Source organism: Choloepus didactylus, chromosome 21 (genome assembly GCF_015220235.1).
Source record: "Choloepus didactylus isolate mChoDid1 chromosome 21, mChoDid1.pri, whole genome shotgun sequence".
Taxonomy (NCBI): domain Eukaryota; kingdom Metazoa; phylum Chordata; class Mammalia; order Pilosa; family Megalonychidae; genus Choloepus; species Choloepus didactylus.
Genome location: NC_051327.1, coordinates 18,650,112 through 18,674,212, shown reverse-complemented (window position 1 = coordinate 18,674,212; position 24,101 = coordinate 18,650,112). Strand labels below are relative to the sequence as shown.

At 51.9% G+C, this 24,101-nt stretch overlaps 1 protein-coding gene across 2 annotated transcripts in view; it reads left to right on the top strand.

The window, feature by feature from the left end:
* The first annotated feature begins 7,738 nt into the window (after nucleotides 1–7,738).
* COL26A1 (collagen type XXVI alpha 1 chain) overlaps nucleotides 7,739–24,101 on the top strand; it is a 176,349-nt gene continuing 159,986 nt past the window's right edge. For both annotated transcript variants that reach the window (XM_037814975.1, XM_037814974.1), the window contains exon 1: nucleotides 7,739–8,058. In XM_037814975.1, coding sequence (XP_037670903.1) covers nucleotides 7,901–8,058 — 158 coding nt within the window. In that variant the 5' untranslated portion in view covers nucleotides 7,739–7,900. The remainder of the gene's footprint in view (nucleotides 8,059–24,101) is intronic.

Genomic DNA, 24,101 nt, shown 5'->3' with positions numbered 1-24,101 from the left:
CCCTCCCTGGAAGCCTCAGAACCAACCTGATGAGTCACTGATTAACTCAGATATTCAGACAACACTGATTAAGCTTTAACTGAGTGTGAGGCTGCTTGTTCCAGGGATCCGGAGACGAATGCGAAATCATTTTGGTCCTTGGGGTGTGCACTGTGTTGTGGGAGGACAACAAACATGCAAATGGGAGGTGGCTGTGGACACGGAGGGTTGTGGAAAGATCCCTGGGAGCATGGAGTGGGCACTCATTCCCGTGGGAGGGGTTGGTAAAGAGCCGGATCCTGAAGGAGGATCAGCAGAGACAGAGTGAGGGTGGAAGGGTGTTCCAAGAAGAGGGAACAGCATATGCAAAGTCCTGGCAATTGGGAAGATCTCAACCCGTTTAGGGAATGAGAATAGTGTTGCAACTAGCGATGGAGCTTGGGGAGGGGGAGCTATGTAAGGTGGGGGAGCGGCTGATGGAGGAGTTGGGGGAGGACAGGAGGGAAGGCAGGTTGGGAGCAGGTGACCAAGGACTCATGTGCCTAGTCAAGGAGGTGAGGGCTTTTCCTGTATGATGGGAATCCAGAAGAGGTAAGTGTCAGCAGGAGTGATGGGATCGCACTTGTGTTTTAGAAGGAGCTTCCTGGCAGCCACATCGAAGAAAGGACAGAGGGCGGGAGACAGGAGGCGGAGGGGGGACCTTTTGGGGAGTTATTTTGAAAGCCTGGAGAAGACCCAGCAGAGGCTGGATTGGGACCAAAGCTGCGGCAGCAGCCACGAGAGCCAGCAGAGGTGGCAGTGTGCGGGGAATGGATTAAGAATTATCTAGAATAGACCAGACTCCCTGTTAGATGTGGGGTGGGGAGTGGATTTTGGTGTAGGTGGTGGGGTGGGGGAATGGTTTGGGGGCTGCTGAGTCACACTGGGTGGCCCTGACCAGGGATGCCTGGCCAGAGGGGTCAGTGGGGGCTGAAAGCCAGTCTGAGCTCTGCTGGACATGCCTGATGGGGGCTGTGTCTGCCCAGAGAAAAGGGCAGCACCTTCCCATGATCTGCACTAAGCTGAGTGTGGCTTGTGGTGTCCTTGGGGGGTGGCGTTGAGTTGTAAGCTGCTGCCTTTGAGGGCCCATGGGAGATGGGGACACAGACGTCCAAGGGGTGGTCGGTGGCAGCAGCCTGGAGGCGACTGGAGGGCTCAGGGGCCTCCAGGGCTACAGGACGGAGAGGTGGCAGCACCTCCCCCCGTCGATCACCCGGGTCCAGGCCTGCTCCCCGTCACGCTAGCTTTCGCCCACACCTATGGCTCTGCTCCCCGATGCAGTCCAAGCCCCCCACCTCCCCACCCCTCCTCAGCCCCTCCAGCTTCAGACCTGCTCTTCAACAGGCCTTGGCTCCCTATTGCTGGCTCTGACCCGAGCCTGGTCCCCAAAGTCCCACAAACCACTCCCCCTCCTGGGTTTTCTCGTGAGCCCTGGGCTCCACAGCAGGGCTGCATGTGAGGGTGCAGGGATGCGAGGGTGCAGAGATGCTGGTTGAGTCATCAGCATCACTAACACCAGGAATCAATTAATAATAAGTAATAATAACTATACAGCTTATATGGTGTGACCGTGTGATTGTGAAAACCTTATGGCTCACACTCCCTTTACTCATGGAAGGAAAAATGAGTAGAACAAATGGGGACAAAAAGTAAATGAATAATATGGAGGAGGGGAATATGGGACATTTTGAGTGTTCTTTCTACTTTTATTTTTATTCTAATTACACTTTGGATGACTGTGTGGTATGTGAATATATTTCAACTAAAAAAAGGTAAATGGGGGGGAGGGGTACGGGATGCTTTGAGTGTTCTCTTTTACTTTTATTTTTATTCTTATTTTCATTTTTACTTTTTGGAGCGACGAAAATGTTCAAAAATTGATTGTGGTGTTGAATGCACAACTTTATGATGAAACTGTGAATAACCGTTGTACACTTTGAATGACTGCATGGTATGTGAACATATTTCAATAAAATTACATAAAATAACAAGTAATAATAAGTAATTAATAACGACTAATACATCATCATCCTTCATTTGCCCTTCTGAACTGCTAACTTTGAATCCCATGGCATCAGGGACAACGTCTCTTTATCGCCTCCTTCGTAAGGATCCTGTATGTCCAACTGAGGGTGCAAATGAGGTCTAACTTGCCTGCCCCCCCCCCCCCACAGGGCCTCCCCTGCAGAGTCCAGTTCGTCACAGATTAGGTTTGCTCAGTGAGAATGAAGGACACAGCTGGGAGAGTGACAGAAGGATGTGAACTAGATCATGCAGAAACGCATCAAGAAGGACAGGCATCCAAAGGGGCCAGCCTTTCCCTCCAGGTGATCATTTTCTGAAGCTTCTGCAGGGCAGAGCCACCACATCACGTGCATCTCCTTAGGGTAGCAGTCAGGAGAGGCCAGGTGCTGCTGCAACGATAACTCAACCCTGGCACTTCCATGGCAGAACAGAACAAAGGTTTGTTTCTCACTCAGGATACATGCCCGATGCTAGTTAGAGGATGGGGCGGGTGGGTGAAGGTCTTCTGTACACAGTCACTCGGGATCCAGGCTGACAGGTCCAGCCCAGGGAACACTGGCTGCGGTAGGGACAGAGGGGTGGGAGTGGCGCTCGGAGAGCTCCTACCCACTCTTCTATCTTTGGCCCAGCAGTGGTGTATGTCCCTTCTGCTCCTGGCTCATTGGCCAGAACTAATCACCACGCCCTGCCTAGCTGCAAGGGAGGCTGGCAAGGGAGTCTTCCCTGTGTTGAGAGGAGAGCGGAGCTGGGCGCGGGCAAGCTCTAGCAAAGTCTAGCATGCTTACCAATGGCTGGTTGGGGAAAATTCTACAGTTGATTAGACCTCTTTCTTGCCTCTGTGGGCTGGGATCCTGGCCATTTGTAGTCATCTGGTCCATAATCACCAGTCACAAGGGTCTGACCACGTGTTGCTGCATTCTCAGCCTGCATCTTTCCAGTGATGGGGAACTCACCCCTTCCCGATGCAGCTTCCTCCAGCCGGGGGCAGCCCTGGCTATTATTAGAGATCTTTTCCTTTCTGTCCACCTGACATCCCTCACCCTCTAACTTCATCTACCGGCCCCAAATTAACCCCTCAGAGCTCTGAGAACAAGCTTAATTCTTTTTCCATGCATGGATTTGAAGATCTGAACCATGCGTCCCTCAACTTTTCTTCTTGAAATCCAGCACCCCTTGGGTAACTCAGCCTGGCGGTTCTCCTAACTCACGGTCAGTCTGTTTGACCATCATCTCTCATGGTAGGAGTCTTGAGTGTTTGATGCAGAACCAGGCAGTGGAGAGAGGGTGGAGAGTTGGGGTGGGGAGACCCAGGCCAGCCCCCCTACAGACCCTCAGTTCAGGTCACTTTTGGGGACAATGTGACATGGAATCATTGTGTCTAAACCCCTCCCAGTGTCATGCCTGGGTCAGGGTGATGCTTTTAAGGCCAGTCCTCCCCTGACAGTCACCTCCACTCCATTTTATAGCTTTGTTCCCCTTTCTTCATTTGTTACCAGGTCTTCTTGTAAAGCTCCTTGGAAAGCATTTGTTTAGCTGTGGCTACATTAGTGAGCAGTTAAATGGCTTCTTATCACCACTTTTGATTTGGGCTTTCAACATTGGCAATTGGGCAGACTCCATTTTTTAGTTTCTGCTTTCAACACTTTTTTTCCTTTTAAACTTCTGCTTAAGATAGCATGCCGCGGTGGCAGTCGTCTAATCTGCTGTCTTCTGAATGTCTACTTCACTGCCAAAGTTTGGGGAAACAGGTAGACTTATGCTTGGAGGTGGGCTGAGAAAAGCAACTTTCACTTTTATCAGGCCTGGGTGGGATTTGGGGGGTGCCCAGGTAAAGAAGAAAATTCAAAGTCAGCTCTTCTGTAATATCCATTTTCTGCTCGTATTTTGCCCTGGCCAAGCTTGGAGCAAAACAAAGAAGCCTTTTTGTCAGAACTGAACCACTAGCCCATTCCTGTGTTGTTCTGGGATCCAGAACAGCTGGGGACACGGGCTGCTAGAGAAAGCAGACTGCAAACTACTCAGTTGCTATCATTGCCTTCCTGAGCTTCTGGTGGAACTGCAGAATCCACATCCGGTAGGGCAATCCAAGGGGGAGATTTCTGTTTTAGATTACCAGGAGGACTTACCATGCCAGAAGGTCAATATTTACCTTGGCTTTGGCTTGATGAGTATTTACTTGTCTGTACAGCGGTTCTCTGTGCTGATCTCAGCAGAAGTGAAGATCTGCTTTCTGTCTGCTGAAGAGGATGCGGGCTGATATTTTCTTATCAGAACGGTCTGGAAACCCAATTGTTGCAGAGCCCACTTTTCTGGCGGAGCTGGGGGTTTGTCTCCTTCCACTGAGAAACTGGATCCCTCTTTGTACAAATGGCTGTGTTTCCAAAGCTCTGTCACTAGAATAGGATGGCGAGAGATGGGACCCAGGACATGTTTCTCCCCCCTCCCCTCCTTGTCTGTAAAGTGGGGCTAATGAGAACTGCTGTCCTGCCCACGTTGGGGGGCTGCCGTGAGTGGGTGCGGAGCTAAGGGCTGAGAAGGTCCTCTGTGACCAGTGAAGCCCCAAAAAGCCTTTTTTGTCCAGCTTCTATTTTGAGCCATTTGGGGGGCAGGGTGGGCTGCCCAAAGTCATCAATGAGGTGAGAAAGAAGGAGCCAGAACAAACCGGGGTTCCAAATCCAAGCCTCTGACACTAGCGTTCTCGGGCTCTTTGGGAAAAGCAGGTTCTGCCTTCTCTGGAGGTTTAACATGTATCTGTGGAGTGTGGAGAGCACAGTTTTGAAATAGACAGACAAGTACTTGAGCGGGTGACAATCACGCCCCGGCCTGACCGGTCAGGGGTGGAGGTGGCAGCTGTGACAGCAGCAGCAGCTGACACTGTAAAACACGCTAGACCTGCCCATAGCACCGCGGCGTCCTTTATTTCAGGGCTTTTCTTGAAATTTTGAATGTTTGCAATTTTGCCACCCACCGCAGAAGTGTGTTTTACCTTTAAACATGATGAAAATGGCACATTCTGCTCACTGATATTTCCATATTTGTTTTGACATAGTTTTGTTTTAAATTGTTTCCCATGGGATTCATGTTCCAGGAAGATGTATCAGGTTTAAACCAGGCTTCAGGGGTCCTTTGAGAAAGCTCTGAGTTTTCCTGAGTAGAAGCCTCTTGGCAGGGCCCACCCTGGGGACTGAGAAGTGGGGTGTCCTTCAGTTTTATCCTCACTAAAGTCCTGTGAATCATCATTATCATAACATGTGTTGAGCCTTATGTCAGGCACACAGTTCCAAGCACTTTATGTGCACAATTAATTTAATCCTTTCAGCCAATTAGGAAGTTATCATTCTGATGGTACAGATGAGGATGTTCAGACAGGTTAGGTGACTTGCCCAAGGTCACACAGCTGATACTTGTTGCAGGTGGATGCTACTAACTGGTGTTCTCCAAGGGAGGGCAAAGCATGATGCCACGGAATCCTTCTCCATTCTTCTCGGCTCCCACGGCCCTGCTGGGTGGTGCTGCAGCTGAAAAGCTGCTTGCCAACAAGAGTGACAGCCTCAAACCGCTGGGGGTTTCCGCAGCTGCCCAGGGGGATGGGAGTGGAGGACAAAGGGAAAAGTGAGTTAGAGAAGGCCAGAGCTGAAAAGGCCTTCAGAGGCAACCCAGCTCATCCACTTCATTTCACAGATGAAGATCCTGGGGAGAACCAGAGAGGGCAAGGGTTTGCTCCACCTCACCCAGCAAGCCAGCAGCAGTCCTGGGCCCTTGGGTCTGGGTGGTGTGTTTCTTTAATTTGTTTTGTGCCTCTTTGTCTTTTTAACCCTTATCCTCTAAATGGAACCTCCTCTCATTTGGAGAACATTCGTCCAGCCTGCCTACTACTATCTTTTGAAGGAAAAAGGCCATTTTAAGCACTTCCTAGAATATGGTGCAAGCATCTCGAGGGTGAGAATCCCGTGATTTGCTTCTTCCACAGCCTTCGCTGCACCCAGCGCGGTGCTGGGCATGCAGAAGATGCCCAGGAAATTCACGAACAGAATGAACAAAGAGGAAGTCCAAACTCAGACAGCTGCCTTCTTGGACCTGATGTCTGTGGAAAGTGTTAATTCCTTTCCTAAAGCTTTTCATCCTAAAATAAACCTGTGGTACAGGGAATAGTGTCAACTCTTCCTTCCCTCATTTCTCCTTGATCTCTAGCTTGGGTGCAGCTCGTGGGACTGGAAAAATGAGTTTAAGAGCAAAACAAACTTCTTGTTCTCTCACTCTAACAGCCACACATAAAGCCAATTTACAGCAACATGGAATTTCTCTGGTCTTTAAGATCTCGTTATGCAAGTAAAGGAAGGGAAGGTGGAAGACAGATCGTCTACAAATTCATCATTTATTAGGTGTTGGCCAACTGCCCAAGGAGCACAGTTCAGATTCCTTTTGGGGGAGGCACAGGAAAATCCCAATAACCCGAATTCTCCAACGCTTTTAGGTCTTGAGGGCAGAACGGAGGGCAAGAGGAAGGAAGTGGTCCTGGGTATATGTTACATTTCCTGCTGGGGGCTGTCCACCCTGAGACGATCAATCCTGATTCCCAGACGGAGACTCAGGACTGACGGCGAGTGAGGTCTCGTGGCTTGGCGGTGGAAGTTTCATTTAAAAGACGCCGGCAGGGATTTGAGGGAATTGAGTAAATTCAATTTACTCAATTGAGAGGGTGAAGGGGCCGAATATGATATCTTGGGATATATACTCGAAATAGGAGGGCAAAAGTCACCACATTTTCATTAGCCACTTCCTGTCTTCTTTTAACAACAGTCCCTCAAGCCTTTTACCAAATGTGCTACAGTCCACAAAAGACCTTCTATATTTGATCGTTTCTCTCTAGACCTGTAGGCATTTTACAGATCGGGAGCGTCTCATGGTTACAGGGGCAGAGCCAGCCTCAGGGCGCCTGCCAGCCCTTATGACACTTTTGGGAGAATTAGAAAGAGGCTCCCAACCCGGGGAGTGGGGCATGGCTGGGTGTCAGGTTCCACTTGCCCCTCCTTCAGCACAGCAAAGAACACCTGGGGCCAGACTGTCTTGGGCTCACTGTGTGGGATCTGGGGCTCAGCTTTTTTGTCTGTAAATGGTGGGATTGTATTACACCTTCTCCAGGGCTTTTCCAAATTACATGCTTCATGAACCTGTGGTTCTAGGTACCAACTTCTCATCCCAAATTGAGCATTTCTCTTATTCTCCAGCGGCTTCTGTTTTTGCAGAAGTAGGGTGGTTAGGGGGCTGGAGGTGAGAGGGGGAAGGGAGGATTCCGTGGCGCAGTGGTTTGGTCTGAAGAACCCCAGCAGATGACATATTTTCTGGCCTACTTTTCTTTGAGCCTCGATTTCCACCTCCGAAAAGTGGGAATGATACCAAGTGTCATGGGGAGGAAACAAGATTGTCCAGGTGAAATTTGCCAGGCACAGAATGGGTGCTCCACGCGCGTTTGCGGGACCCCAAGAAGGCTTGGCTGGGAAGGGTTTGAATGGGAGCCCCGGGGCCGAGCGCAAGCTCTGATTTTCGGGGCACGCGGCTCCCTGGACCCCCAAGCGGAGTTTGAACCTCTCTGCAGCCGCGGCCACGGCTGCCTCCTCGGCTCCGGACCGCCGAGGGTTAATGAGAAAGCCCCACGCCCCCTTTGACGGCGCAGCGCCCACCTCGCCGAATTTGAAAAGGCGGCCCTGGAGAGGCGTGGGCGCCCCCCAGGCTCCTGCAGCTCAGACCGGGGCTCCGCTCGCTCCCTCCGCTCGCTGCCGGGGCTGCGGGTCGGCTCGGGCCGCCGGTGCGCTCCTGCCTGCGCCGTGCGCCCAGGGCCCGCGGGCGGCCGCGCAAGATGCAGTTGGCTCTTCTCTTGCCTTGGGCGTGCTGCTGCCTCTGCGGGTCGGCGCTGGCCACCGGCTTCCTCTATCCCTTCCCGGCCGCAGCCCTGCAGCAGCACGGCTACCCCGATTCGGGCGCCGGCTCCCCCGGCAGCGGCTACGCGAGCCGCCGGTGAGTAGCGGAGCGCGGGGCGCCTGGGAGCCGGGAGTGCCGGGCTCCCGACAGCGAGGTTTTGGGGGGGGGGTTGCGGAGAGATGGGGGCGCGGGGCTAGGGGCGCAAATGGCGGGGCTGGGGGCGCGGGGCGGAGGAACCGAGGCCGCGCCCACCCTCTTTCTTCCTTTCCTCGCTCTCCCACCCCTCTCCTCTCCGGCTCCGAGCTCCCGGTAGAGAGCGCTCAGACCTGCGGCTGGGGACGCACGGAGGGGGCGACCGCGGCCAGCTGGGGCTCGAGGGCTCAGCCCCTGGACGTGACCGGCTCACGTAGCTCCGTCGCAGTCACCTGCCCGGCCGCGGCTTTGTGTTGGGAGCAGGTTCCGGGTCGCCAAGGCCGTGCGTCCGGGCCTCGCGCCTCTCCCGTCTGCGCCCGGGGGCACCGAGCAGGCCGTTCCGTCTGGCCATCCGGGCTGCGGCCAGCGGAGGAGCCTCGGATGCAACTCCCCGGCCACCTGGGGACGTGGAACCGGCTCGGATACGATGGTTGCGCCTCGGGGACGCGAAGGAGCGCGGCCACCGAGCCTGCGGTGTCGGGCCCCGGCGATGCCGCCTTCTCCGCCCGCAGAGGGCGCCCGGCCCACCCTCGGGACGCTTAGGGCCGCGTCTCCTAACCCTCCAGTTGAGTCCCCTCAGAAAACGCTTGCGCGCAAATCCAAGTTTCCAAACGCCTCTTTTGCGCAACTCACTTGAGCTTGGATTTTCCCCACTTAATATAATTACAGGTCATACGGCTGTGATAACCCTCCAGAAGCCACGATCTCCATCTCTTCTGAGCCTTAGGCCAACTCCCGGGTTAGCTATTGGAGTATTAACTTTCCTTTAACCAAGGAAACTGAGGCCCAGAGAGAGGGCCCAAATTCAGTGGCAGCGTCGGGCCTGGCCGCTCGTAGTCTTTGCCCGCATCCTGTGCGTTCTGCCGATCACTCTGTTTATCGTTAGGAAGCCAAGAGACACGGTCCACTTCTTTTTTCCTCCTTGATGTTTACCAAACCCGGAAGATCTACCAAGACGAATTCTGGTGATGTCTTATAGCAAGGAGACAGGGATATTTTGTGCTGGAAAAAACGTGCACCTAGTGGCTGGAGGCTTTGATGAAGATTATTCTCCAAACTCCCGCAGTAGTCTGTCTGGCCCCTGCTTGCTTCCATATGAGAGTGTCTAAAAAAATAAGCTTTTCAAGTTGCAGAATAATATGTATAGGATGATGTCATTTATGAAAAAAAAGTATCCGATGTACATTTAGGTATATAAATGTCCAGAAAAAAATTTGTAGGAAATCATTTTCAGCATTACCTACATGGACAGGCCTGGAGCTGGGTCAGGGGAAGACATACTGTGTGCTGTGTCTTGTTTGCATTTTTTTTTTCCCAAGGAGCATGTATTCATGTATTACTTTTGCAATTAAAAAGCATGGAAGGGAACAAAAGGCTTCTGCAGCCTGGAATATGCATGCTGTGAGGAGCTAGAAGGGAAGTCTCTGGAAGGGGTGAGTGAGCAGGCCCTGGCATTCTGAGGTTTGATGAACTGGAACCTGGGGATCTGTGCAGAAACTGGGAAGCGATTGTTTTAGCACAAACAAAAAGTGACCCAGACAAACAGTGGGAAACTTCCAGAACTCTTTCCACCGGGACTGGAGCAGAGAGACAGTATAATTAGGTTCAGGAAGGCTCTGGATGAATTTGTGGGAGATGGATTCCTGAACAGGATTCAGAAGGGACTAGGGAGGCTTGGAGCAGGTTCTAGACCCTTGAGTTGACACTCCAGAGTGTCACCAAGCCCTTCCACGGAGTCTTGGCGTGGCCAGTGCAGGCACCTGCTCTGTGGCTGGGTGCCTCCTGGGTTTGAGCTGCTCTGGGTGTTACGCGTTCCTTTGCCTCGTGTGCTCTCAGCCATGGGAATCCAAGAGCTGGGAAGCGGAGTGCTTGGCACAGTGTTTGGCGCTCTCGGCGGCTTCTGCGCCTGAATTGGCTCCGTGAGTGTGTTGACGGTGGCTTGGTCCCAGCTGATGGGTAAAATGACAGGGCTGGTCCTTAGCAAATCGGCTTCCTTTATTTCACTGTTATTGCCCCTTGGTGGAGTCCGATTTTTGGATGTGATTTGTGTTTTCCTTTCTGCGCATGTGTGTGCATGTGTGTGTGCATGTCTGTGCACACACCTGTGCCCACCCTCCTGTGCGGGGTGTCTGGGGTCTGGCACTTGCCTCAACCAGGGGTGCACTGCTCTTTCTTCCTGTTGAAGCCCAGGATGGACCCCTCTGTTCAGATTATTTTGACAAAAGAAGAGGACCCTGATCCCCACCGAGGGCCATTTCCAGTAGAATCTTGCAGCCCTCCGTATGGGCCACGAATGATTTCTGCCAGCAGTGGGGTTGTTGAAATGCCAAATAAAAGCAGAAGGGATATGCCACATTAATTGGCTGGGAGGGGCTGCCCTAAGGACTGAGTTCCCCTCCCGTCCCCCCAGTTCTTTCATTCTACCCCAGAAAGGGTAATACATTTGCAGAACACTTTAAAGTATGCACATCTCACTCATATTCATTATCTCTTCAATCCCTCCCTCCCTTCCTCCCTGAAGGGGCCAAAAAAGCAGCGAGTGAGCAGGGCATGAGGAGGGGGCGTGGAGAAGGGGCCCCGCTCCCGTCACTGCTGCATGGCTCCCAGCTGGGGGAGGGAGAAGCATTAATTTTGGTAAAAGATAAAACCTTAATATTAATTCTTGAATTGGGAGTGTTCTCCTGATGAAGAGCAGCTGCAGGGGGACCTGCCCGTGATTTCAGACACAGGAAGGAACCAACACGTTCAGGGAACGACAAAGGATAAAATTGCTTTTTGCTTCAACCCTGCAGAATGCAGCTTGTTCAATAAACCAGTTATTCCTCTGTGGGGCCCGGGGCAGGAGAACAAACGGAGGCCCACAGACCACAGGGCTAAATATTTACAGGTTGTGACTCAAGCTAACAGACGGTTAAGTAAATAGGTTCCATCCTCCAACCTTGAGAAACAGGCCTTCCGAATGACCTGGAAAGCCAAGTTCAAATGAGGCATTCTTAGATTCTTGGAGTTCTGCTCTGGAAAATGGTGATGTGGGGCAAACCAGCCCCCCACCCACCCTCTTTTCTTCTTATGCTGGCTTCTTCCCACATTTTGGGGGGCTTCCTACACCTGCTTATTGGCCCCTCAACCTGCACAACTGAGCTCAGGCCATGGCTTGGCTTAGGGGCGCCCAGGCTGGCTGTGGGGTCTGCCCTCGAAAGGAGGGCCTGAGAGAGGAGGCCCCGGGAGTGGGCTCAGGGCCATTTGCAGGGAAGCTGAGTCCTGGGCATGAGGTCTGGAAGGAGGTGGGGAGCTGGATGGGCACCTCACTTTGGCCCCACAGACTTGAGGAAGGGGCAGGGCAGGGATCCATTGCCCCCTCACCTCTGCAGGATTTGGGCTCTGCCCCTACTCCCTATGCAAACTTGCACAAGTAAGTTAACCTCCTGGAGCCCGATTCCTGGTCTGCAGGATGAGGAGCCCCTGGGGACCAGGGATGCTGGGTGGGGACTCAGCCGGGGGCACATTCTCCAGAGCCGGAAGGGGTGCCTGGGTGCTGCGCTGGCGGAGGACAGGGCCAACCTTGCTCCTTCCAGAGTCACACCCTCAGCTGTCCCCACTGTCTTCGGGGAGGGTCTGAGCTGCTCAGCCAGGTGCACTGGTCCTTTTGCAGCTGGCCCAGGGCCCCCTCGACCCCCCACCCCCCATGCCACCCCTTGGCCTCCAGATGCTCTGACTCCAGGTCACACTTTTAATGATGATGAAATTGATGACAGTCATGGCTTCTCTTGAGCCCCGTGGGCCCTCCCTGGGCGGACCTGAGTCCTCTCGTGATTCTCGTCACCTGCTGCTGAGGCCTCCTGCCCCCTCTGCCCCCCAGATGTCCAGGTGTGGGACTCCACTGCCCGTGTCACACCCTTTGGCTTTCTCTCCCTCCCCTTGACCTCAGCCATTTCCTGCAAGCCCTTGCCCTGGCCCTTGCTCCCCCACAGGTTGTTAAACTCTGACCCCAAGCTCTTCTTTCATCTCTCCCTCCCTCACTTCTATGGCCGACCAACGCTCGTCCACTGCCCACTCCGTCTTCCTGTCCTTCCCAGTCCAGCTTGGATTTTGCTGTTACCTTCAACTTCTCTGTCCCCTTGACCTTCTCTCACAGCTGCCTAAATAGGCCCCCTGCCTTTTGGGGAGCTCCAGGCTTCTGCAGAACGGTCGAGCGGAATGTTGGTCTGTTTCAGCAAAGCTGCTGCTGGTTGGCAGTGGTGAGGGGTCTGCCATGCTGGCTTCGTGTCTCTCTGCCCAGGATATGGGGGTGCTGGCAATGGCTGGGGCACTGAGAGGGGCCTGTGCTATGGGGACACGTGGCAGAGTCTGGACCAAGCCCTGGAGGCCTAGCAATCTAGCTGTTATCCGATGGCAGCTTTAGCTCTATAATTACCCGTGTCGTCCTCCTCCACAATGCTGCCACCATAGTGGCCGTCTCCCATCTGGCTGAAACCCTCTGGTGTCCCACCATCTCTGTCATCAGGATGGCAGAGAGATTTCAACTCTTCTGTCGACGCTCACTGATTGGCAGGAGCTGGCCCAGGCCAGTGTGTTGAGAAGGATTCTGAGGTGGAGTCTGGGCTCGGTGAGAAGGCGTGCCGGGACAATTGAGCGATGTCCCCGTGAGGGTGGGACAGGGGCGGGGCGTGGAGGCCCGTGTGATGTACCTGCAGCCTCTTCCTTGACAATAAAGCCCACTGCTCTCAGCACTGCAGATAAAGGGTGACTTTTCTCAGCCCCATCGTCTGCCTCTCTCCACCAGTTGTGCTGAATTATTTTCAGATTCCTGGATGTGTTTCTTTGCATGTGCTGTTCCTTTTGCTTGGAGTATCTTCCTCTGCCCTGATAGATGCCCTCCTAGGAGCACTAGAACACTCTGCTTCCTTCTGTCTCGGGGGGTTTCTGAGCTTTGGTGCTCTTGACATTTTGGGCTGGATGATCCTCTGTTGGGGTGCTGTCCTGTGCATTGTAGAACATCTAGCAGCACCCCTGGCCTCTACCCACTAGATGCCAGTAGCACCTACCCCTCGCCATCAGCTCTGACAACCAAAAATGTCTCCAGACATTGCCAAATGTCCCCGAGGGCGACATCGCACCCATAGCACAGACTAGAGTCTGGGCTTGGCCAGTTTTGTTGAATAAACTGAGTTGCTGATTGCATCTGCCAAGTGCCCACCGAGGCTCTGAATCTAGATAGGATCAGCTCCTACCAAGGAAAACATCGCTGTGCAGAGGTTGGGAGGCACCAGACCGTGTCAAGGCCATGGCCACACAGGCCCCTTTCAGAAACGACAGGAAGCTTTGGGGGGAAGAGAAGGCGTCAAGCCAACTCTCGTGGATTTGTCTCCGACCTCATAGGAACGTGGCTATGTTTTGGCCTGACGTTCAGGGCTTTATCCATTTCACACTGTCATAAGCAGGGAAGGGATGGAAGTCAAAATTTGCAACTGCTCCCTGCTCTCTCCCTCCTTCCCTTCGTGTCTCCCCGTGCTGGGCCAACTTTGTTGGCGTTTGAGCAGTGAGGCTGCAGAATTTGTGTTTCGTAAGTGAAGTCTGATGGAACGATGGAGCACACTCTGGGACCTGGAGCATCAGATCCTGTGAGGTTCTGCCTCCCACCACCTCCCACCTCCCTGGGATGGCTTCTCAGCCGTTTGCTCCCCACCCTCTGGCACCCCAAGCCCACCTGGCTTCCCCTTTCCACCCATGCCGGGCTGCAGGGCCATGGTATGTTTAGTGGGAAATTTGGTGGGGGTCGGCCTCTTGCCCACCCCCACCCGGGTACCCAGTACGCCCCGGCCAGGGGTGGCAATACCGGGGGTCACCAGTGCTTCTGTCCGGTGCTGGCAGGAAGGGGAACCTGGCAGCTGCTGGGTTGTGCACCTGCTGTTCCTGGGGCTGCAGGTGGGGCCCAGGCACCCTTGAGGGTCTGTGCTTGCCCCACGAGGGTCCCCATACCCAAGGGAACACAACGTTAAATAGCAAATAATCGACAGGTTGCGAGTGAGAGAGGAGGCAGTTGAGAGGAAAACGCTTTCTTTATATTTTGGTACAGAGCCTTTAATAGCACATTTTCCCTACTTTTTAATAAGTGGCCCCACCTTTTCATTTCCTCTGGGCCCTGCAAATGATTTAGCTGGTCCTGCTCCTCTGATTTAGGTACAGGAGCCCGAAACAACAGGGCACTGACTGGTCAGAATGAACTGGGGAGGTAAAACAAACTGCATGTTCAAACCCACACATGGTTCAGTAAGTTGGGGGGGCGTGCATTTAACAGCCTCCCCCTGTGATTTTTCTGCGCAGCCAGGTTTGGGGAGCACTGCATTGAGGACAGAGATTTTTGAAGTTCTTTTATCATGATCCATGATGAAATACCTGCTACCTGGTGATGGAGTCACACACCCTCACACATACCTGAAATGAGTTTCACAAAATAATACTATTACCTTGTGTCTTGCTCTCTTTTTTCTTTTTATTAGTAATCTATCGATTTCATGAACAGGTGCTTGTCCAGACTCAGCATATTAATTCCCCAGCCACCCTTGGCCAGGCCCCGCTTTTGGAAGAATGCTGATCTGGGGCAGGGAGAGCTGGAGCTCTGTGCTCCCAGTTCCTGTCTCTGGCCCTCAAGGCTTCTTTTTTTTTTTTTTTTTTTTTAATCATCATTTTATTGAGATATATTCACATACCACGCAGTCATACAAAACAAATTGTACTTTCGATTGTTTACAGTACCATTACATAGTTGTACATTCATCACCTAAATCAATCCCTGACACCTTCATTAGCACACACACAAAAATAACAAGAATAATAATTAGAGTGAAAAAGAGCAATTGAAGTAAAAAAGAACACTAGGTACCTTTGTCTGTTTGTTTGCTTCCCCTACTTTTCTACACATCCATCCATAAACTAGACAAAGTGGAGTTTGGTCCTTATGGCATTCCCAATCCCACTGTCACCCCTCATAAGCTACATTTTTATACAACTGTCTTCGAGATTCATGGGTTCTGGGTTGTAGTTTAATAGTTTCAGGTATCCACCACCAGCTACCCCAATTCTTTAGAACCTAAAAAAGGTTGTCTAAAGTGTGCGTAAGAGTGCCCACCAGAGTGACCTCTCGGCTCCTTTTGGAATCTCTCTGCCACTGAAGCTTATTTCATTTCCTTTCACATCCCCCTTTTGGTCAAGAAGATGTTCTCCATCCCACGATGCCGGGTCTACATTCCTCCCCGGGAGTCATATTCCACGTTGCCAGGGAGATTCACTTCCCTGGGTGTCTGATCCCACGTAGGGGGGAGGGCAGTGATTTCACCTTTCAAGTTGGCTTAGCCAGAGAGAGAGGGCCACATCTGAGCAACAAAGAGGCATTCAGGAGGAGACTCTTAGGCACAAATACAGGGAGGCCTAGCCTCTCTCAAGGCTTCTTTTGACTCTGAAGTTTCTTTCCTGATATTTCAGCTGAGCCGAGAGCTTGGTGTGTCCCCTCCTCACCCAAAATGCTTCCCCCCCACCTTGCTCCACCCTTTTCCAGTGCAATCCCGAATGCCCCTTCCTTCAGGAAGCCCTCCTGGACTTGCCTCCCTGCTCTGCCTATCGAGTCTCTGTGTGGCTCCCTGCACCTCTTACATCTGTGTGCATTCGTGGGTTTTGGTCTTGTGCACTCACTTCCCAGGCTCCTTCCCTGTAGATGAAATCATTTTTCCTACCCTGTCTGTGTGACCCCAACCAGCCCATCTTGGACACATGGGCATGAGCTGGCTCTGTGCCATGAGCCCTTGCTGCCCACCACCGACGCCCGGTGTCCTGGGCATGTGAGCGGATCCAGGTCAGGTGTCTAATCACCCAGAAGTCGCTCAGGCAGGCCAGAGGCTGCGGGCGCAAACCTGAGAGCAGGGGGGGACTCTGCCCCGTGGCCTGCCTGTAGGAGGCTTCAGCAAACCCTGGTGAGGTTCATGATCGTGTTTGTGGGAACTTGTCCCTCAGAACGGATCACATGTCCTTGCGAGGTCTGACCCTTGCCTCGTTCTGCCCTGGTGCCTTTCACTCAGGAAGTTACTATTGAGTACCTACTGCGTGCTCGGTGCTGGGGATCGTGAGATGAATCAGACCCATCCTCTGCCCTTGATGGGCTCAGACACCCATTGGGGACGACAGATCCTTGAGCCAGCTGGGACGCTGCAGTGAGGCATTTGCTCGGATACAAATGTGTGTGGAGTGTGTGACCAGGCAAGGGGTGTCCGGACATTTACTTGCCTGGGGGAGTTTGGGTGGCTTCCCCTAGGAGTCAGTGTTTGAAGTGGGTCTTGTAGGATGAGCAGGAGTTTTCTTGGCAGTGACTGGGGAGGGCATTTCGGGCAGACAGCACCGCTGTGCTGGGGTTCGGAGTTCTGATGGTGGCTGGCTTGTGTTTAATGCCGTCGAGCTCAGGATGGCCAGAATGGGGGCGGTGGTGGGGGACAGGCTGGGTGGGCATTTGGCGCCTGAGTGTGAAGCCCCTTTTCTGCCCCCTGAGGAGCTTGGGCTTTGCTTTCCAGGCATGGTTGCCGTCAGTTCTGGGCCAGCTCTGCTGGTGGTGTGGAGACCTGGCAGAGGGAGGGAGAGCAGAAGGAGGCAGGCCACTTTGGAGGCAGTTTTGGGAGTCCTGGCGGGAGCCGCTGAGACCCGAAGTGGGGCAGAGGCAGTGGTGATGGAGCAGAGAGGAAAGGAGCACCCACGGGTGCAGCCGGGGCACCTGCCCACTTGGTGGACAGCAGAGAGGCAGGGAGAGGTTTCTGGCTGTCCCTAGTGTGGTGGCTGCCAAGGAGCTCTTGTCCTCAGAACATTGCAAAGACTTTGCAGTGTTTTCCCTGCTTTGAAAAGGAAGCAAAGTGTGGTGTTCCCACACTGTGTGTTTTTGTAAAGTGCTTTTCTTTTTTCTCCATGGAGTTTTCATATCAGAGCCTTAGCGTCTAGCACTGGGCTTGCCCATATCGGGTGTTCATCGAGTGTTGAGCAAATGAATGAACAAATAAAGGAAAAATAATCAAATGCCCTGACCCTCCCTCCTCTGAGAAACCGAGGCAGCAGCCTCTGCCCAGGGCAGGTCTGTCGTTCCCAAGCAGGAAGCCACTTTTCAAGGAGCCACGGAGGCCACACAGCTTTAGGGTGTCTTGTTCTTACTTTGAAGTGGGAGTGTGGCAGAGAAGGGGGACTTTTCCTCAAAATCACAAGGGACAGCCTCTCTTTACATGTCTGTTGGGGCATTTCCCTCGAGCCCCAGGGTTTTCTGAGTCTCCTCTCTCTTCATCTCACTCCCGCCTCCTCAGCTTGTCTGTTATTTTAAAATCCATTCCCAGAGAAACATTTCCTATGGCAGTGGGGACGCAGCTCCAGGATTCTCTTGGCTTGAACTGGCCTGACACTTCACTGCCGCTTCTAGAATGTCTGAGCTGGACCCCGACCAACTCTGTCTGGGGTAAGGGGATAGCGCTACAATCACCAACCGCTGGAGGATTTTCGGGAATGTTAGTACAAAGTGGCCTAAGAGCCCTGTGGACGATCATATGGAAGGATATAAATGTCCCCAGCTTTTCGAGCCTGGTCTTCCTTTTCTCACTCCCCTAGAAACTAAGGTCTAGATGCTTCTCTTTGGTGGCTGGTAAGAGACCACCTTGGAACAAGCTGGCCCCTGTCCAGGTTAATTCTGTAATACTAGAAAAGAAAAGCGGGGGCTCCCACCCCTGCCAGCCCCCCACCCCCAGCTGCCGACAGAGCTGTGTCTGAAGTTCAGAGCTCGCCAGATGTCTGCTGACATGCTGGCCTTTGCTAGCTCTCTGCTGCCTGTAGCGGCGTTTCCTGGGTTTTTTCTTTTCTGTTAGGTGTGAGTGGGAGCTGTGAGGAAAAGTTGGGGCAATGCTTGTAAGGAAGTTCACGAGTTTCCTTAAAAAGGGGGGAGCATGTGTGACGAGCAGGCTCCGGGGCACGACTTGCCAGGGATTGAATTCTGGCTCTCTTTGACCATAAGTCACCTAATTCCTCTCTGCCTCAGTTTCTTCATCTGTAAAATGGGGGTGATCATAGGATTTAGTTAGAGGTTGTTCTGGGGCTGATGTGAGTTAATATTAAGAAAGTGCTTAGAACGAGGTGTAGAAAATGCTTCCTGTGGGCAGGTGAAATGAAGGCGGCTTTCCTGGCCCGGGCAGTGTGCAATCAGGCCTTGAAGAGCTGGCAGAGGGATGGGGGGCTTGATAAACTTGGGAGGCCGCGGGGAACCTCTTCTGGGGAGCATTTTGTGAGGATGGTGCTCGGGACAGACAGCTGGTCAGGGTCTATGGCTGGTCTGCAGCTCTCTCGCCAGGTCATTTCCAGTTGTCCATCCTCAGGGCTGTGGGGAGCCAGAGAAACAGAGAAGAAAGGACCCTGTCATGTTTCCTTAACTCCTTCCTTGCTCTCAATTCCAAGGCCAGGACGGGGAGGTCCACACTCCCAGGTGAACCTCAGCCCTGCAGGGGTCGGCACAGAGGGGCGGCTCCTGGAATCCAACGGGGAGCAGGTGGCCGAGACGCCCATGGCCATGGCGAGGTCCGAGGTTGAGGAGTTCTGAGGAGGTTCGTGTCCCAGGGAGTGTGAAAGCTGGGGAACCCTGCGTAACCCTGGGATGGGTGTGTGCATGTGTGTGTGTGTGGGGGGGGGCAGGGGGCTTCTCTGGTGTGTCTCATCCAGGGGGCCTGCCCTGACTCCCCAAAGGAGCCACATTCAAGCTGGCACTTGCCCACCCCAAGTCAGTGCCTTGGAGGTTAGATGGAACCTATAGGATCGCCCTGGATCAGATGAGAACATGGGTTTGTTTAACATGCAGCCTGATGATTTTACTCAGCGCATTTCTGTTCACTTGGATGAGCTCTTTCCACCCCTCTTCCACCTTGCTCCTGGGTAAGGTCAGAGAGACACCAACCTTTGCATGTGGACAGACATTTGCCCTGTGTGTGTGTGTGGTTTGCACCTGCACTGGGCTGCAGTTTGTAGCTCAAAAGTTTTGTGTCCTTGTTTCTAAGTATCTGGTCCCCATATGTTCTGGAAGGACATTCGCCTCAGCAGCCCCAAGGTTCTTAGCACTCAGGAGGCTCTGGAGGGTCTTGATGAAAGGCTCAGGCTTTCTCTCCCCGCTGGGAGCTGTCTCTGGAATGCCTCCTGTCTCTGGAATGGAGCTGTCTCTGGAATGCCGGGAATGCCTCCGGCATCCGACATTTTTGTCATTCCTGCTTCCCTTCAGGAGCTCATCCTGGGAATCAGCCCTTCTCTCTTCCTGTGCCTGCTGGATTGACTTGGACACATGGGCTCCGCTGCCCAAGCACCCGCTGTTTCTGTGGTGATGTGATCCTGGGACTCCACTGGGTTTGCTGCAGGTTTGCCAGGCTCTTCTCTTTTGTTCCGTGGCTGAGGAGGACAATTAGCTCAGACCCTGATTCTCTTTATGAAAGGGCTCTGAACTCGTGTTCCTTCTTGAAGGGGCGGCTGAGCAGGAAGGAAAGACCTCGGCCCTGCCCAGCCTGCTCCCCCTCTCTCTTGGTGCTCTGCTCACACTGGCTGCCTTTTAATGCCAATCTCCCTCCTGCCCCAGGGCCTTGGCACCTGTTGTCCCCCTTGTCTTGATCAGTCTTTGCTTTCTCTTGGCCTGGAAAACTCGGGCTCAGACCTCAGAGCTCAGTTTCAGCAACATGTCTTTGGGGAACCTTTTCTTGTCCCCCAAGATAAGGTCAGGCCCCTTTGTTGGATATTCTCAGAGTGTGCTCTACTAGTTGGAGGCTCATAACAACTGTAAATAAACCCCACAACGAATCGATTGATAATCAGTTAATGGTTGTCCACCCTGGACTGTAAGTTCTCCGAAGGCAGGGGTCTTGTCTGTCCTGTCTGGTGCCGCATCTCCAGGTTCTTGCAGCGTGCCTCGCTTGCAGAGTGCCCAGGAAAGGACCAGCCGCTTTGCAAGCTGTATTCGTTTCCCACGGCTGCTATAACAAATTACCCCAAACTTAGTGCTTTAAAAAAGACACAAATTTACTATCTTATGGTTCTGGAGATCAGAGGTCCAGAATGCATCTCACTGGGCTAAAATCGAAGTGTCTGCAGGACTGGTTCCTTCTGGAGGCTCCAAGGCAGAGTCCATTTCTTTGCCATTTTCAGCTCCTAGACACAGCCGACATTCCCTGGCTCGTGGCTCCTTCCTTCATCTTCAAAGAGTTTCACTTCAGTCTCTCCATCATCACATCTCCTCTCTCTGACACTGACCCTCCTGCCTCCCTCTGATAAGGACCTTTGGAGTCACATTGGGGTTCCCCAGATAATCCAGAATAAGCTCCCATCTAAAGATCCTTAGCTTAAGCACATCTGCAAAGTCCCTTTTGCCATGTAAGAAAGCATATTCACGGGTTCTGCGGATTAGAGCGTGCACATCTCTGGGGGCCATTATTCAGCCTTCCATGCTCAGAAAGGGAAAGGGAGAGCTGAGTCAGACATGTGGGACCTTAGGAGGTGGGACTGACCCTAAACCCTCAGCCGTCAGTATCAAGACTGAAAGTGGCTTCAAGCATCAAGAGCCTGGGAAGACTCAGCCTGGAGTGAAGGTCATGTTGGTGGCATGGCTTTCCCACCCAAGGTTTTACAGAGGCTGTGAGGTAGGGATTGAACTTCAGTTTTTTTCCCCAAATGGTTACTTCTCTCATACATTTATTGACTAATCCAGCCTTCCCTGCTGTGCTGGTTTGGATGTATTATGTCCCCCCAAACGCCATTATCTTTGTGTGGGCAGACATACTAGTATTGATTAGATTGTAATTCTTTGATTGTTTCCATGGAGATGTGACCCACCCAACTGTAGGTGATGACTCTGATTAGATAATTTCCATGGAGGTGTGGCCCTGCCCATTCAGCATGGGCCTCGATTAGTTTGCTGGAGCCCTATATAAGCTCAGACAGAAGGAGTAAGCTTGCTACAGCCAAGAGGGACACTTTGAAGAATGCACAGGAGCTGAGAGAGGAGGTGCAGCTTACAGAGCAGCATTTTGGCGATGGCCTTTGAAAGCAGACTTTTGCTCTGGAGAAGCTAAGAGAAGACAAATGCCCCAAGAGCAACTGAGAGTGACATTTTTGAGGAGCTGCAGCCTAGAGAGGAACATCCTGGGAGAAAAGCCATTATGAAACCAGAACTCTAGAGCAGATGCCAGGGATGTGCCTTCCCAGCTAATGGAGGTTTTCTGGACGCCATTGGCCATCCTCCAGTGAAGGTACCCAATTGCTGATGCATTACCTTGGACACTTTATGGCCTTAAGACTGTAACTGTGTAACCAAATAAACCCCCTTTATAAAAGCTGATCCATTTCTGGTGTTTTGCGAAAAGGCGGCATTAGCAAACCAGAAAAACTGCCCATTTGAAAATGCCACTTTTGTTATATACGAAATTCCTTTTTCTGAACTTTTAACTTCTACTGAACTCTTTTTCTGGCCTGGTGCCCAAACCACATTGTTTTAATCACTATAGCTTTATCATATGTTTTGCTAACCAGCAGAGCAAGTCCTCATTCGCAGTTCATCTTTATCAAAATAGTCTTAGCTTTTCTTGTCCATGTTCTCTTTTGGGTGAATTTTAGAGTCATCTTTTTTAGTTTTATAAAAAATCCTGCTGAGATTTTGATCTAGGCTGTGACAAATTAATGGATTAGTGGAATTAAATGTTTATGATATCTTGTTCTTTTCAGGAACAACAAATACTACCACATTTATTCAGTTCCCTTTGTTAGATTTATTCTTAGGCATTTTATGGTTTTTATTGCTACTGTGAATGGGTTCTTTTGTTCCTTGTCATTTTTCCATGTTTGTGGCTGGCAAATAGGAAAGCTCTTGATTTGGAACATGTTGATCTTGTATCCACTTACCTGCATGAACATTTTTTTTCTTTAAATTTTTTATTTTGAAATAATTTCAAACTTACAGGACAGAGGCAGAAATAAAACAAATCCCATATAGAGCGAACTCCACCAGTTACCCAGATCCACCAATTTTAACAATTTGCCACATTTGTTTTTATTATTCTCTCTCTGTCATTGTCTCTTTAATTGATTTTTTAAAAATTGTGGAAACATATATACAACATAAACTTTGTCATCTCAACCACTCCCAAGCATACAATTCAGTGGGATCAATCACATGCAAAATTCATGCTACCCTCGTCACTGTGCAATTCCAGAACTTTCACATCACCCCCCGCAGAAGCCCTGCACCTCTTAGGTATTTGAATGTTTTTAAGAAATTCTTTTTTCAATATTTTTTCAGCTGGTTCTCTAGAGTTTTTGAGGTGGAATCATATAGTCTCCCAAGTGTATGTGTTTGTGGTGTATGTCTGCTGGTCATTGTGCAATGTCAAAAGCCTGTCTGAGCTTGAAAGATGGGCGCTCCATCTTCTTGCAACGGGCTGGGAGAAGCAGAGGACTCTCAGGTGAGAGAAGAGGTGTTTGGAAAGCAGATGATGGTTTGGTCCCACCCATAGTTCTCTGCTTCTTCTTCCCTGCTGCTCCTTGTCTGCCTTGAGGAGAGGCGGGTGGTGATGCTTAAAGGATAAATGTGCCTGCACCTTGCTCCTTGGTTTGGAGATAGACTATTTTATGGGATTCAGAGGGTACTGGGTTTATCTCCCTTTCCCTCCCCTGCATCTCTCCTGTTTATTAAATAAGGTAGCTGATGGTTTCTAGACTCCTTCCAGGACCTGTCAATCTGATTTGAGGCTAAATTGTTTTTACCATTGTCCCCTGCCCTCCCACCACCACCACCATCACCAACCTGTTCTGCCTAAAAGCAGAGCTGGACCCCGACCACGAGCTGCCAGCTTCCGTTTGGTCTTTCTCCTTCCCCAGATCAGAGCCTGGCTTCCGTGCGAGGGAGGGCTGAGTGCCGAGCTGGGTGTGAAGTGTATGAGTTTCCTTCTTCCCCTTACCCAGCTCATCTTCTGCTGGGGAATGCAGTTAAAATGAAAACCAAGGGCCATCTTGATGATTCAAGCCAAGAGCACAAAACCGTGTCCCTCCATGCAGCTGCCCCAGGTAGGTGGGGCCACCAAAAAGCCACAGGTGGCCCGAACCTTCTCAAGGATGCTTGAGCCGTGTTTGAGACGGGCGCGGATGCCTTTTAATAGACTGATGCTAACTCTAGTCCAGGAGATGGCTGTGGTGTTGCCTCGTGGGCTGGGACTGGCCAGGTGGGCTGACCCTGTACCCTCCATGCTTGTTGGTGTGGTTGTGGGGGCATCACCCCGATTGGCCAGACACAGGGAGAGCCGGGGGTTAAGTCACATCTGTGTCCCAGGCAATACAGAGGATCAAAATCGAAACTATGTGGCATCTTGGGACACCCAACAGGGAATCTTAGTGGAGACAGGGATTACCTTATTCTTCATTCTATCCCTGGCATCTGCCATATTGAATATGACCCAAATCAGTTTTCTCGACTTAGAAGCCAATCTGAAGCCAGAAACAGGTGCTGAAGCCAAGTAAGTTTGTGCCAGGTGGGCACCTGCCAGCTGTGGGTGGGGGGCTTGGTAAGTGTGTAGAGACGTAGTGGGCTCAGGCTGGGGCAGCCGAGTGGGGCTGGAAGCATAGACTTGGGTCTTTGGAGTCAGGCAAACTTAGGTCAGAAACTTGGCTCCCCCTGTAGCTGTGGGCAAGTTACTTTTAACTTTGCTGGGCCTCAGTTTATTCGTCTGTAAGATGGGACTAATCATAGCCAGCTCACAGGGCTGCAGGAACATTACATGAGCCTTTGGATCAGGGCTGGGTGTGTGCGATCCGGGGCGAGTGGCGCCCCTCGGAGTTGGCGGTGCTGCATTTTGATCACACAGCACCTGGCTGTGTACCATGAAAAGGTTTCCTTGGTCCTGTCCTGACTTGCTTTGTTC